A 12,189-nucleotide genomic window follows, 5' to 3' on the forward strand; every position below is an offset into this window, starting at 1 on the left:
AGGCGTGAATGACAGAGGAGGTGCCCCCGACTGCGCTTACTGACGTAAACCTGCGTCTTCTCTGCCACGATGACATAGACACAGTGAAACAGCTCTGTGGCGACTGGTTCCCGATAGAGTACGTTACAGATTTGGGGTGCAGGAGGGAGGGGGAGCTAGGCACGGTGGTGGTGCCCCCGTGAATGGCCTGTTACTGCCTCTCCTGCAGAACCCTAAAGTCATCAGAATGTTTCTGCCTGCAGATTTTGGCAGACAAATGGGCTTTGTAATTAAGGAGGTGGATCTGCTATTTGGGAAGGACTGCGGGAGAGAGGAATGGGATCATACCTTCGGGAAAGATGACAGTGTCCCTGTGGTTGTGGAAGAAAACTGTGTTCTTGTGTGTGTGCAAAGAAAGCACTCTCAGAGCCGACCCAAACCAACAACGAGCTGACTGTTCCCAAGGGACAGTCGTTCCGAGTGTCCCAGGAGGAAGGCAGACAGTGTTTGCCTGTGTTCTCGGGGTTGCTGTTGCTCCCCAAGCACAGTGCTGTTCAGCCAGATTTAAGCCTCAAACTGAAGTTTGTGCAAGACGAGAACAGGGAGTTTAGCTGAACGGACTGCGTGTGAGCAGCGTCTAACCGATACTGTGCTTCCAGGCGCCCTGGACGGTTGGGTTTGTCCTGTCCCGTACTGAACCTGGGTGTTGCACAGTTCCTGGGCTCTGAAGAGCATTAGTTGCAGGACATGCTTGGCTCTCCTCAGCTTGGTGTCTTGTTTTCACCCTCTGAAATGGGCTGTTGTTGAGACCAAACCTCTGGACAGAGGAATCTTGTACCAAACAAACAAGTATCAAAGGCAGGCCGGTTCTTTTTCATTTAAAAAATATTCCTGTTTCTCCATTCCCTCAGTTAGCATAAAGACTTTTTGTGCTAGCGTCTTCTGTAGGCGTAACGGAAAGGTGTCTCCTGCTTTAAGCCCCCTGTGATGTCTCCTGCTTCGCTGGACCCAGTTCATTTGCGTTTTTACCTTTTGATTTTTTGTCCTACAGCAGACCTCATGTAGTGGTGGTGTGTGGGGGGGGGGCAATATAAGCCCCTGTGTAGGTGAAGTGGTACACAATATACCTTTCTCTTGCTCCTTTGAGGCTGCTGACAGCTCTATTGAACGAAACAGCGCTGCCTTTCCCTTCTCCCTGGCTGGCTGTTGTCCTTCCTGTCTGTCAGCGCGAGTATTTGTACAGCTGCATGGAAAAAAACAGTCTAGAGGCTTGATCTGGATGAAAGCTAAGTGCAGTCTGTCCCGGGTCAGTTCCTCAGGCCCCATTTGGTAAATGTTTGTGCCACAAGCACAGGGATGAGGAGCTTCTCTGGGGGACTGTGAGAGCTTTTGGGCTTCAAGCATCCAGGGAAACTGCAGCCTTAGACTTAAGGGTTTTTTTTTCTTTAGCTTTGTTGAGTAGGTTTATAGAGAATTTTAGCAGACTATAATTAAAATTGTATGAAGCTTAACAAACCAGCAGAAGCATTCATAGCTTTTTGAATTTGCAGGGTTTTTTTTTTTTTTTTTTTAAACGCAGGGCCTGCTGAACATTCATTTAGGTTTAAATCAGTGTACTGTAGTTTCTCTTTCAGTATCTGCAGAAGGGGAAGGAGAGTTGGAGGCTGGTGGCATGATTTTTGTACCAATATGCAATTTTTTTTCTTCCCTCCACAGTGTGTATCAAATTATTAAGATTCTTAAGCTCTTAAATGAGCGCAGATGGATCCTGTATTTAAAAATAGCTTACTAAAGATGGAAGCGAAGGCTCTGAGCAATGAACGGAAAACAAAAATGCGACTGTCTTAGCAAAGCGGGAGACTGTTACATCAGCAGTAGCAGCCTGTGTTGCACCTCAGGTGCAAATGAAAGAAGCCCTGCCACCAAACAGGGTACAGCAGCTGTCTGATGTCTCCCAGTACCACACAGCACTTAAGACAGGAAAGATGAATAATGTACCCACCCACATTTTATGGAATAAGTGAAGTTAGTAACATAGAAAGAGCTTCAGATTGACAACTTTCAGTAGTACAGCTTCCCTTCCTTAGGCTTGCGCGAAATCCATTGGCCTGCAGTTCCACCGACTGGCGTTTAAAGGTGTTGCTGCCCATTTCCAGTTAAGCAGCACGTCGAGACGGTGTTTGCTGTAACCCTGCCTGCTCTCATGGGCTCCGTTTTCCCTAAACATTCCTGTTTTTTCTTTCTTCGCAGGTACCCTGACTCATGGTACCGAGATATCACTTCCAACAAGAAGTTCTTTTCCCTTGCAGCCACGTATAGAGGCTCCATCGTGGGAATGATAGTAGCAGAGATCAAGAGCAGAACAAAAGTGCATAAAGAGGTAGGGAAACTGTTTCAGTATGAGACATCCCACCACTTGCTGTGGTTACCTGGGATGGGATCTGTTTGGGGTATTTTTCCCCCTCCATCCGGACGCTTGTAAGAGTGTCTGTCCTGACCTAATCAAAAGACCAAAAACATTCTGCTTTCCACCTAATGGAGCATTGGTGATGAGATGTGTGTGAACGTGTGGGCTGCAGGGTTGGAAACTTCTGCTGAGCTGCCTGTGACCAGAAAGTCTTTACCTGCTGGGGCAAGGCAGCTGTGGTCTGGGGAACCTGACTGTCTGGGGAACCTGACTGTCTGGGGCTCTGTGGAAAGATCGGATAATGCAGGCCTGCTCTAAAAGTGACTGTGTGGCAGAGCACAGCAGCTTGCTTGCCTGTTTTCAGTGTACCTGGTCATGGTGGTGACAGAGGAACACACAACTGTAGGAGAACAAACCACCTCCTTTCTTACGTAAGGCTTGAACTTCCTTAGCTGTACTGGGTGAGTCACTCCTGAGGGCTGACTTCCTGCAGAAGCTAGGGTGTCCTTCACTTAAATAGTCACTGTCTCAAACATGAAGCAGAGGTAATCAATCTGCAGAAAGCTCAGGCTTTGTGGGTAAGAGAGCTTGGAGGCTGGGACAGAGAACACAGTATGGCCAGAGGTGAAGAGGAAATGATCGCTGGGACACTGTGAGGGAAGAGTCACTAGGGAGAACAGCCTAGGAAAATCCATAAAACAAAGCAGGGACATGCGGAGAGCCCAGTAACTTCTAAGTGGCCATCAGGGTTAAGATTATACAGGGAATAACTGGTACTGTTCTCCTTAGGAACTCGGAGCACTGAGTGGCATGGGTCTCTTCACACTGGCTATCTGGCTTCATCTCAAAGCTAGTTAATGTCAGAAACTACTTCTTCAGCAGCCTTGTTAACTCCAGCAAAAGGCTCTTGTTCCAACCAACCTGGAATTCAGGGGCTTGCTCAGATGTTGCCCTGGCCAGTAGGGCCTGTAGAACATGCTCCTTGCCCTCTACAGCAGTACAGACATCTCCTTTTGACGTGAAGATCAGCTTGAGCATGCAGGCAATAAAGACTATTGCTGATCTAGACACTGATGTGGAAGTCCAAAATTGTCAATTTGAATCTTTCTGAGGAAATAGTGCAAATATTTAATATGTCTCTAAGTCTACAAATAATGTACGTAGCAAGGAAACCCTAATGGTTTGTGTTCTGTGTCTGGAAAGATGATACGAAAGTAGGGATACCCCCTTAAGGGGCCATGTTTGTTTCTTCTTGCCCTTCCTCCTTCCAGAAGTTCTACCTAAGACTGTTCTGTGCACAGAAGTTTCCCACTAGCCTTGTTTTAGATGTTCCAGTACAGGATGCTGCTTCTCCTCTCCCTCCCCAAGTATCCTACTAAATAACTTGTCATATCTCTACTCAGGATGGAGACATCCTAGCTTCCAATTTTCCTGTGGACACTCAAGTTGCTTACATCCTAAGTCTTGGAGTGGTGAAGGAGTTCAGAAAACATGGAATAGGTAAGATGCTGCTAAATGACAGCTCTGTTGCTGTGTCTTGTGTGCCGTGTGTGGCTAGTGGGCATGACTGAAGGAGCAGCAACATTTCACTCCAGTTGCCTGTTGAGACAAGCTTCTCTGACTTGACCCAGCGATCGGGAAGGGGATATGCTCGCACCCCCCTTGAGTTGTTAATGCAGGTGCACCGAGAAGTCTTTGCCCAACACAGAATGTACAAATGTTTCTGGAGAGTGTGGGGCTATGTCTGTCTTGTTCCCAGGGAATAGCTGAGCTAACCACAAACTCACATTCCTGCTGCTTGTCCTCACCAAGAGTTTCAGAAGAGCTGTTGAGGCTGACTGAAGCACCAGGACTTCATCCTGGAGCAGAGTTTGAGCCTGTCTGGTGGGGATAAGGTGGGAGTGTATATTCTCCAGCTTCTGTTTTTCTTCCGTGGATATCCGAAGCCTGGCCCCTGAGGCAGAAAATGTAGCTGCTTTTAAGCTTTCAATTTGAAAAGATGAAACACATGTTTAGGAAAGAGACCAAGGGAACCGGAAAACAGTGTAACTTGGACCTGATTAAATTTGTCGAGTGCATATAAAGGTCAGCTCTGAATGCCTGCTGCAACACACAGCAATTTTACAACTGTTTGAAAATCCTGCAGTCAGGAGGGCTCATCTCCCTTTGGAGTAGGATGTTTTATCGTCAAAGAAGTGCCCTTCTGGTACAATTTCAAGTACCGTCTATATCTTTATGAGCCGGATCCGCAGAATGAAATAGGCCAGCTGTGGCAGCATGCCTCAGCGTTGCACATCTGGAGTCTGTTCAGTGGGTACAGGTATAACTTCCCCTCCTCAAGGCTTCCCTTCTCCCCCACTCACACTTACAAAGATACAAACTGATATGATACATAAAGAAATAACCAGTGGGAGCACTGCGTTTAAAGCTTGCATTGAAATGCTGCTTCAGAGAAGTTTTCTCTACGAAGCAGAAAATGCTTACGGAGAATAATGTTCAGAGAAAGCAGTAACGGGGTCTTTTGTTTGTAAAGTTAAATCTGTTTGGAGTCCCCTTTCAGCTTCCAAATCCTGATTTCCAGCTCTATCTTGCTGGAATTTTTTTCCTTCGGTATCAGTATTTTCTGCACCCCTTAAATCCAGACAGTATGTTGCAGTGCTCTCTAAGTCTTTGGACTCGAAGCTGTAGCAAAATTACCTAAAGAAGCTGCGGATGCTTTTTTTGAGAGCTTTCCCTTCTCAAGAGTTTTTCTACTTCTGTTTGAGGCTGGAGTCTTTCATGCAGGAGTCTTTTCACCCCAGGCACATTTTCAAGCACTGCAGCTCTGATTTTTATTTTATTTTTTTTCTCTAGCAGATGTTAGAAGGCTTTTGTTTCTAGCTCTCTGCTATTAAACCAGAGGGCAGTTGAATTACTGTGGGACATAAGTGGAATATGTCTTAACAAAAACAAATTGCTCTCCTGTTGGCCCCTCTCGGTGGCTTTTTGTGCTTGACTGGTGTAAATTCCTACTAAGTATCAAGTAACCATGAGTCGGTGCTGTTGACCTGTGCTCTGAAGTTCTGTGGGTACTGCTGAAAATTTTACGTGCCCTGTGCTTCTCCTATGGTGGCTGTGGAACAGCAGCCTAAATCTCATCTGTGTTTCGTACTAGCTGAACTGTTTAGTGCTGCCTGTTGTTACTACACCAGGTGGAAGAAGCAGCTGTGCAGAAATCTCTTCTCTGGTAGTGTAGGTGCGTGCAAGAAGCAAGTTCTGCTGGGTCCTTCATGCTGTGTTGAGGTTGTTCAGATGAACCTCCAGGTCTGGTCTCCTGGGGCTGGAGTATCCTCTGTGCCCTTCTCTGGTTTCTCCTGTTGACACTCGTGGCTGCAGCAAACCCTGGCTGAAGGAGACTTTATGCCTCAGCCCTTCCCCCAGAAAGGGATGTTAAAGTCCTACCAATTCTTGGATGTTTTTAGTTAGAGTTCAGCAGAAACAGTGCAGTGACCTGCTTGTGAAATCTTGTTTTAACTCTTTGCAACTTTAAATGGCTTTAAAATAATTATGAGGGAACTGATGCAATTGAAGACTTGCTCATCTTCCCCAAAACCCAAATGGCTCCCAAAGCCAAGAGCTGCTTGGCTGGGTATTACTAGCAGATTCCCATGTCTGGCTTGAAGCCCTGCTCGCTGGTGAGATGAGATTCATATCTGAACCACAGCACACAGCCCTGCTGAGTGTCCTGATGAGGCACTGGGAGAACTGAGTGGGATCTGGGATCCTTTCTAAGCATGTGCAGCAGTCATTGCTTGAACGGTGGCTGCAGGCGATCCCCCTGGGAGCTGAGCTTTCCTGTGCTGTCGCTGGGAAGGCAGCGGCACTGATTCTGTTGTTCCTTCCCTTGATAGGTTCGCTCCTGCTTGAAAGTTTGAAAGATCACATATCGACGACTGCCCAGGATCACTGCAAAGCCATCTATCTGCACGTCCTCACCACTAACAGCACAGCAATAAACTTCTATGAAAACAGAGACTTTAAACAGCACCACTATCTTCCCTATTATTATTCCATAAGAGGGGTCCTCAAAGATGGCTTTACCTACGTTCTCTACATCAACGGCGGACATCCACCCTGGACAATCTTATATCCTTTACCCTTCGGTCTGGTTAGTCTGAATGAGCTAAGCAAACACCAAGCCATGTTTTGGGTTAGAAACAGCAGTCCAGCAAAGTGTGACCTGGCTAGGTCTGGGGACTGATGCCTGTGCAGACGTGGGCTTAATTGAACTGATTTCCTTGAAGCCAAAAGGAAGGCAATATTAGACCGATTTGGCAGTGATCCATTTATAGCCAAACTCCAAGTATTTTTCCAGTCTCTGGGAACAGTTCAAGGAGTCAATGTAGGATGGTACATTGAATCCTAATTTGGGGCAAGTTTGATGCCAGTGAAAGTGAGCACTAGTGTTTAGTTCAAGTTAGGCATTCTTTGGCTGAGCGGTGCAGAATTTCCCCAGCAGCCTCAGATTTGGCATGTCAGAGAAGCCCTTGGTCCTGTTTCCTGTAGTCAGTCATCTGACTCATCAGATGTTCATCTGGTTCAGCACCCCACGGGGTGAGTTTGACTTCCCAGATTCCCAGAAGAAAGCAGGTGCATGCCAGCTCTTCCAGCTACATTGAAAAGATCTGAACTTCGGTTCAGATCTTGGATGTGAACAAGCCCTTTTTCCCGTTCAGAAGGGAAGCATGCTGCCCTGAGAGGCAGGCTGAGTAGAAAATGGAGAACAAACCAAGTTTAGATGAAACTTTTCTTGATCTTTCCCAGGTGTAGCTAAATGATCAAAATCTCTCTGGGCAGATGATGGACTGTGAGCCCGCAGTGACTTGCTGTGGAGTACGAAGGAAACCAGCAGCTACTTAGCTGGGGTATTTCCACACGGTTTGGAGCTGGCATTCCCAGACTGCCTCCTCTTATGGTGCAAAGTGGAACTGCTTTTCATAGAAAGGAGCAGTCAATTAAGTGTGAGGAGCAAGTCAGTCTAAATAACTGAGCAGGTCAGCTTTCACTGCGTCCCACAGGCTCCTTCAGGAGTGCTAATGGAAAGAGTGTTTTAAGTTATGTCTTTAGTTACGGTATAGATGTCATTGTCCTTAACTGATGGCCACTGACTACCTACAGCACATTGGGTCAACACTAGCGAGCCTGAGCCCCTGTTCAATTCCCCAGAGGATATATCGACAAGCCCAGAGCCTTCTCTGCAGCCTTCTGCCGTGGTCTGGCATTTCTGCCAAGAGTGGCATTGAGTACAGCCGGACGATGTGACTTGATCAGAAGATGTACAAAAAGCAAAGGTAGGCGCTGGTGGGAGAGCTCCCCTTCCCTCTCCGAGGGCTGGCACCGCAGCGCCGCAGTAGCGGCATGCCACGTCCTGTGTCCTGCAGCAGGGCACTTAGAGGGCCGCTGAAGCTGCGGCTCGGCGCGCTCTCGTTGCGCAAGCTGCGGTGTAAAGTGTCTCGGGCATCACTGTGCTCTGGTCTCCAGCTGGTCATCAAACTCCTGTTGGTTCCATTTGAAGGGAATTTAGGGTCTGATCTTGCTTACTTGTGCCCAGAGGCTGGCAGTAGATTCAACCTGTCCCTCCTGTCTCTGGCCTTTTTCCCCAGCGTGATGTCCAAGCACAGTAACTGAGCGCCCATTTGCTGCCCAACTGCATTAAACTTCTCTGATGACAAAGTCTTCAGGACAGCAGCTCCCCAACACGCTTTAAGAGACCCTGTTCCTTGTGCAGGAACAACTCTTCTTCCTAAGGCGACTGTTCTTTGTCTTCCTGTCAATTGTAGGATTGTTCTTCCTTTCATCTCCTGAACCATCGGCTCTGCACTGATTCCAGTGACGTTGGCTTTTGGTCAGTTACCCAGCCCTTTGGAAAGGACTCCTTTTTCCACGGATCGACCAAGATTTGGCAGACTTCACGTTTGACTGGCTGCAGCCCTGACTTACCCTTGTGGCCTGGAGTCTGCAAGTGCTGCACAGACCGGCCTGGCTGTCTCGTAAGGCATCTGCCTGTGCCACAGGCGAGGGCCTTTTGCTGTCGCAGGTCTGTGTGCGTGTAGCACCATCCCTGCCACTTCCCTTGCCTCTGGCTGGTTCACTCCTACTCGTGTACGTGATGCAGAGGGCTTCAGTCGCTGCCCCCACGCTGTAGCTACTGAAGGTGACGTGAATGAGGTTAACAAATCTGCACTGACCACGTGAATGAGCCGTAAGCACCCCGGCAGGCCACCGCCAGCGGGGGCGAGAGTTGTGTCCTAGTTGCAGGGGCAGTGGGGAGCTGGGTGGCCCGAGAGGATCGCTCTGGGTCCTGCTGCGCCGGCGACTGCTGCTGGTGCTTCCTACCCCCTCGCAGGAGCTCCGGGGAGAGTACCTGCCTCGCATGAGAGACCACCCCAGCCCCACCGGCCCTTCTGGAGCAACTTAACCAGAAGCATCCAATTCAGGATGCATCAAGTAGAAGGCAGGGAAAGAAATTGCTGTTTCATAGTGAAATATATATTATACTGTACAGATCTTTCTGCTTCTGTCCAAGTTGGAACTCAGCAGGGGAGGGGGCTGGGGATATAGAGCTGTTGCTTCAGCCTCCTCCTCCTCCCCTGCATGTGTCTTCCCTTGGCGCTGGCATCGAACTCTTGCAGGATCTTCAGGAATGAGATCTGTGCACAGATCACTATGGCTTTTGTTTGTCTGTCGAAGAAAAGCCACCACTGCTGCTCACTTGTGCGTTTGAGGCTGCAGTCTGTGGATGTTGCCACGGGCATGTGCCAGTCGTATCTGCTGCAGGAGGCTCGTGTCCGCCTGGATGCGGGAATCGCTCCGCCGTGGCTGGGTCAGCCTGGTGCGGCTGGGTCTCAGCTCACCAGCAGTTAGCATCACGCCTGCACAGGAGGCCCCGGTATTCCCACATGCTGCGGCTGTGCTGGGACCCCTTCCCCATGCCTCAGAGTGAGGTCAGGTTACTGCTTTGCTTTTAGGGTGGGGGTCTTTGCAGGCAAGTGTTGGAGGCACAGGAGTAGCTGCTCTCTTCCAGGTCCTGCTGCAAGTGCCCCCTGCCCTGGCCAAGGCTCTTTCCCTGCTCAGCACCATGTCGCTCATTCCCCCCTCTCGTGTGCCTGTTTTGAAATTGGGAATTGCAGGAGGTTGGAGATGCCGCCGGCACGCAGTGGGTGCGTGCAGGCATTGCCGGCTCTGGCAGTGGGCGAGCCCAGGGAGTGGGGATGAGAAAAATGCAGGTCAGTATTAGACTTAGAGGGAGAAAGAGCATGTCAAGATCTTGCAGCCCAAAAGATTGTACAAAGTCATTTCAATCTCTGTAGGCCCTCGAGACTGGAGTTAAATAATAAAAGGATGCAGGAGAACTTGCGGTGAGTGGTACCACGCTAGCTGCCATGAGAGGAGACTGGGACCAGCTGCCAGGGAGCTGGCTGTGCACTGCGTCTCGGAGCTTGAAGATGTCTCTGATGCAGACAGTCCTTTGAATGCAGCTTTCACACTGCTGCCCCGTCTGACCCTGCAGGAAGAAGCATTTTGGTCCAGCCCCAGGGGCTGGCAGATGTTGTACTTCAGGGACGTAGTGGGCTGTTCTGGGTGGAGGTGCTGAGCCCTGTTCTGGGGCTAGGATAGGTCTAGTTCAATGACTGCTCTTTGGCCCAAGGGAACGTTTCCTCACGAGGACAGACAAGCCCTGGAACAGGACCACAGAGAGGTGGGTGACTCTGCATCCTTGGAGGCCTTCAAGGCCCAAGTGGACAAAGCCCTGAGAAGCCCAGTCTGAGTCTGATGTTGATCCTGCTCGGAGGTGGTTGGACTAGAGGCCTCCTGAGGTCTCTGTCAACCTGAATTATTCCGTTTCTGCTGCAGTTTAGAAACGATGGTGGTGCTGTGAGAAGAGTGAGGCTGCGCTGGGTGGAGCGGGGCAGCACGGGCTGAAAAGCTGCTCTTGCCACCCTGTGCAGCGGCCGGCAGGCCGCAAGTCAGCGCGCTCTGGGGGAGCGCGTGGCTTGAGGGGACTTGCATGACTTTTGTGGCAAACAAGCGGTGCAATGTGGGGAGGGAGCTGCAGGAGGAGAGGGAGCTGCAGGAGGAGATGGGGCCGGCCCATAGCTGTGCCGAGCCTTCCCTGCAGCCGAAATGCCACCAGCCCGGGGCCGAGAGGCGCTTACAGCTTTGGGCGAGCTGCGGTTGTTGAGGCTTTAGCTGGGACGCGGGGCGGAGGGCTGCGGCCGGCGGCTGGGGCTCCGCGATAGCGGGGGAGTGGCCCCGTTCCCCTCCGCAGGGCTGTGCACCCTCTCGGGGGCGCGATGTAGCGAACAATACGGACATTTAGCTCAGCAAAAACCGTAGCTAGTTTTTCTGCTGAAGCGGCCGGCAATGTGGATCTGGTTGCAAAAGGGGGGGGGGGGGGGGCAGCTCTGCAGAGCCGAGGGCTCGGCTTAGCTGCTTGCGGCACCGCGGCCTGGGAGCGCGCGCACCCCGGGTGCCCCTTCAGCAAGGGTGCTCTGTGCGCCACCCCCTTGCTGGGGCTGGGGCTAGGAACTGTCTAACCGGCCTGGCAGGAGGCGCTTGCCATCCCCACCTAGTCGCAGCTCTTCTCCGTGGGGGTGACCTGAAACACCCTTTCGGCCTCAGTTGTGTTACCAGAGTTTGTTCGGTTCTGATTTAGCCGCCTTTTTACTTAAACGTTTCTATTTGTAGGGATTTCTTTAGCAGCTCAAGCTCTTTGTCCCCTTTGACACTTAAGTTTCTCTGCACTAGCTGGACCGCAATGACTCTGTTTCTCTCCTGTTCGCCTGGGACTGACATCCCCCCCCCCCCCCCCCCCGTCGTTAGCTCCTGCCCGTTACACAAACTAACTAACTTGACTGCTGCCGCGCTGGAGCAAGGCCAGAGGGGCCTGGCGACTGGTGTGCGTTGTCCCTCTTGCACCCTGTCCTCCGAGGTGTCACCTGTGTCCCCATCTCACAGCCCCCTCCCCCGCCCCCTTATTTAGGGGGGACATTGTGCTGCCACTGTCAGCATCGCTCTGAATGTCTTGATTAAACCGAGCCTCTTTTGTGCGTCTTCTGTCACTTTACACAGGAGCCTGCGTTTAATCGATCGGCTGCGCGGAGCCCTTTGCCGGCCCTCGTGCGCTGCTGGGGGCTGCCTCGCGCGGGAGCTGCCCAGCCTCCGCCGTGCCTCGGGCCGGGGCAGAAGGAGGAAGCAGCGAAGGGGAAAGGAAGCGTCGGTGCCTGCTCCGGCCCCTGCCTTCCTGCGGGAGGGGAGCAGCTGCCTGCAGCGCCTTGCTCCTGCCTGGCCAAGCAGCCTCAAGGGCCTGGGCCAAAGCTCAACCAGCAGCAGCTGGGTGCAGCTAGTGCTTGGGGAGCTCTCACCAAGGCTCAGCTTAGAGCAATGAGCACAGAGCTGGGGCTGCTCTGGGCTCCCACCATGGCACATCCTGCCAGTGCTGCAGCTGGTGAGGGGGAGGGCGGATTTGAGTAAGACTCAGCTGAGGCCCTGCTCCAGCCACCAGGGACCCTTGCAGGAAGGGGGCCAGGCCCTGGAGCTGGAAGCAGTGGCTGAAGTCAGGGAGCGGGCGCAGGGTGAGCCCCCTGCCAGCCCCTGGCCCAGCCGCGGCCCCAGCCATGGCAGAGCTGCATGGGGGAGCGGGGGGGGGCATACGGCAATGCTGGGGCAGCCTGTGCAGAGGGGCAGCCCCCCCCCCAGCAGAGGAGCCCAGAAAAGACTCCCTGCAACTGTGTTTTTTGCTCTGAGAGCAGCCTGGCAGCTCC

The 12,189-nt window shown here is 51.5% G+C and overlaps 1 protein-coding gene across 2 annotated transcripts in view; it reads left to right on the forward strand.

Annotated features, from left to right (window-relative positions):
- The window catches only part of NAA60 (N-alpha-acetyltransferase 60, NatF catalytic subunit), a 28,052-nt gene extending 16,560 nt beyond the window's left edge, over positions 1–11,492 (forward strand). For both annotated transcript variants that reach the window (XM_067306236.1, XM_013939891.2), the window contains exons 2-7: positions 3–118; positions 2,230–2,359; positions 3,790–3,886; positions 6,277–6,511; positions 7,531–7,716; positions 8,206–11,492. In XM_067306236.1, the coding sequence (XP_067162337.1) occupies positions 9–118; positions 2,230–2,359; positions 3,790–3,886; positions 6,277–6,511; positions 7,531–7,687 (729 nt within the window). In that variant the 5' untranslated portion in view covers positions 3–8 and the 3' untranslated portion in view covers positions 7,688–7,716; positions 8,206–11,492. The remainder of the gene's footprint in view (positions 1–2; positions 119–2,229; positions 2,360–3,789; positions 3,887–6,276; positions 6,512–7,530; positions 7,717–8,205) is intronic.
- The last annotated feature ends 697 nt before the right edge of the window (positions 11,493–12,189 follow it).

This window comes from Apteryx mantelli, chromosome 16 (assembly GCF_036417845.1).
Source record: "Apteryx mantelli isolate bAptMan1 chromosome 16, bAptMan1.hap1, whole genome shotgun sequence".
NCBI lineage: Eukaryota > Metazoa > Chordata > Aves > Apterygiformes > Apterygidae > Apteryx > Apteryx mantelli.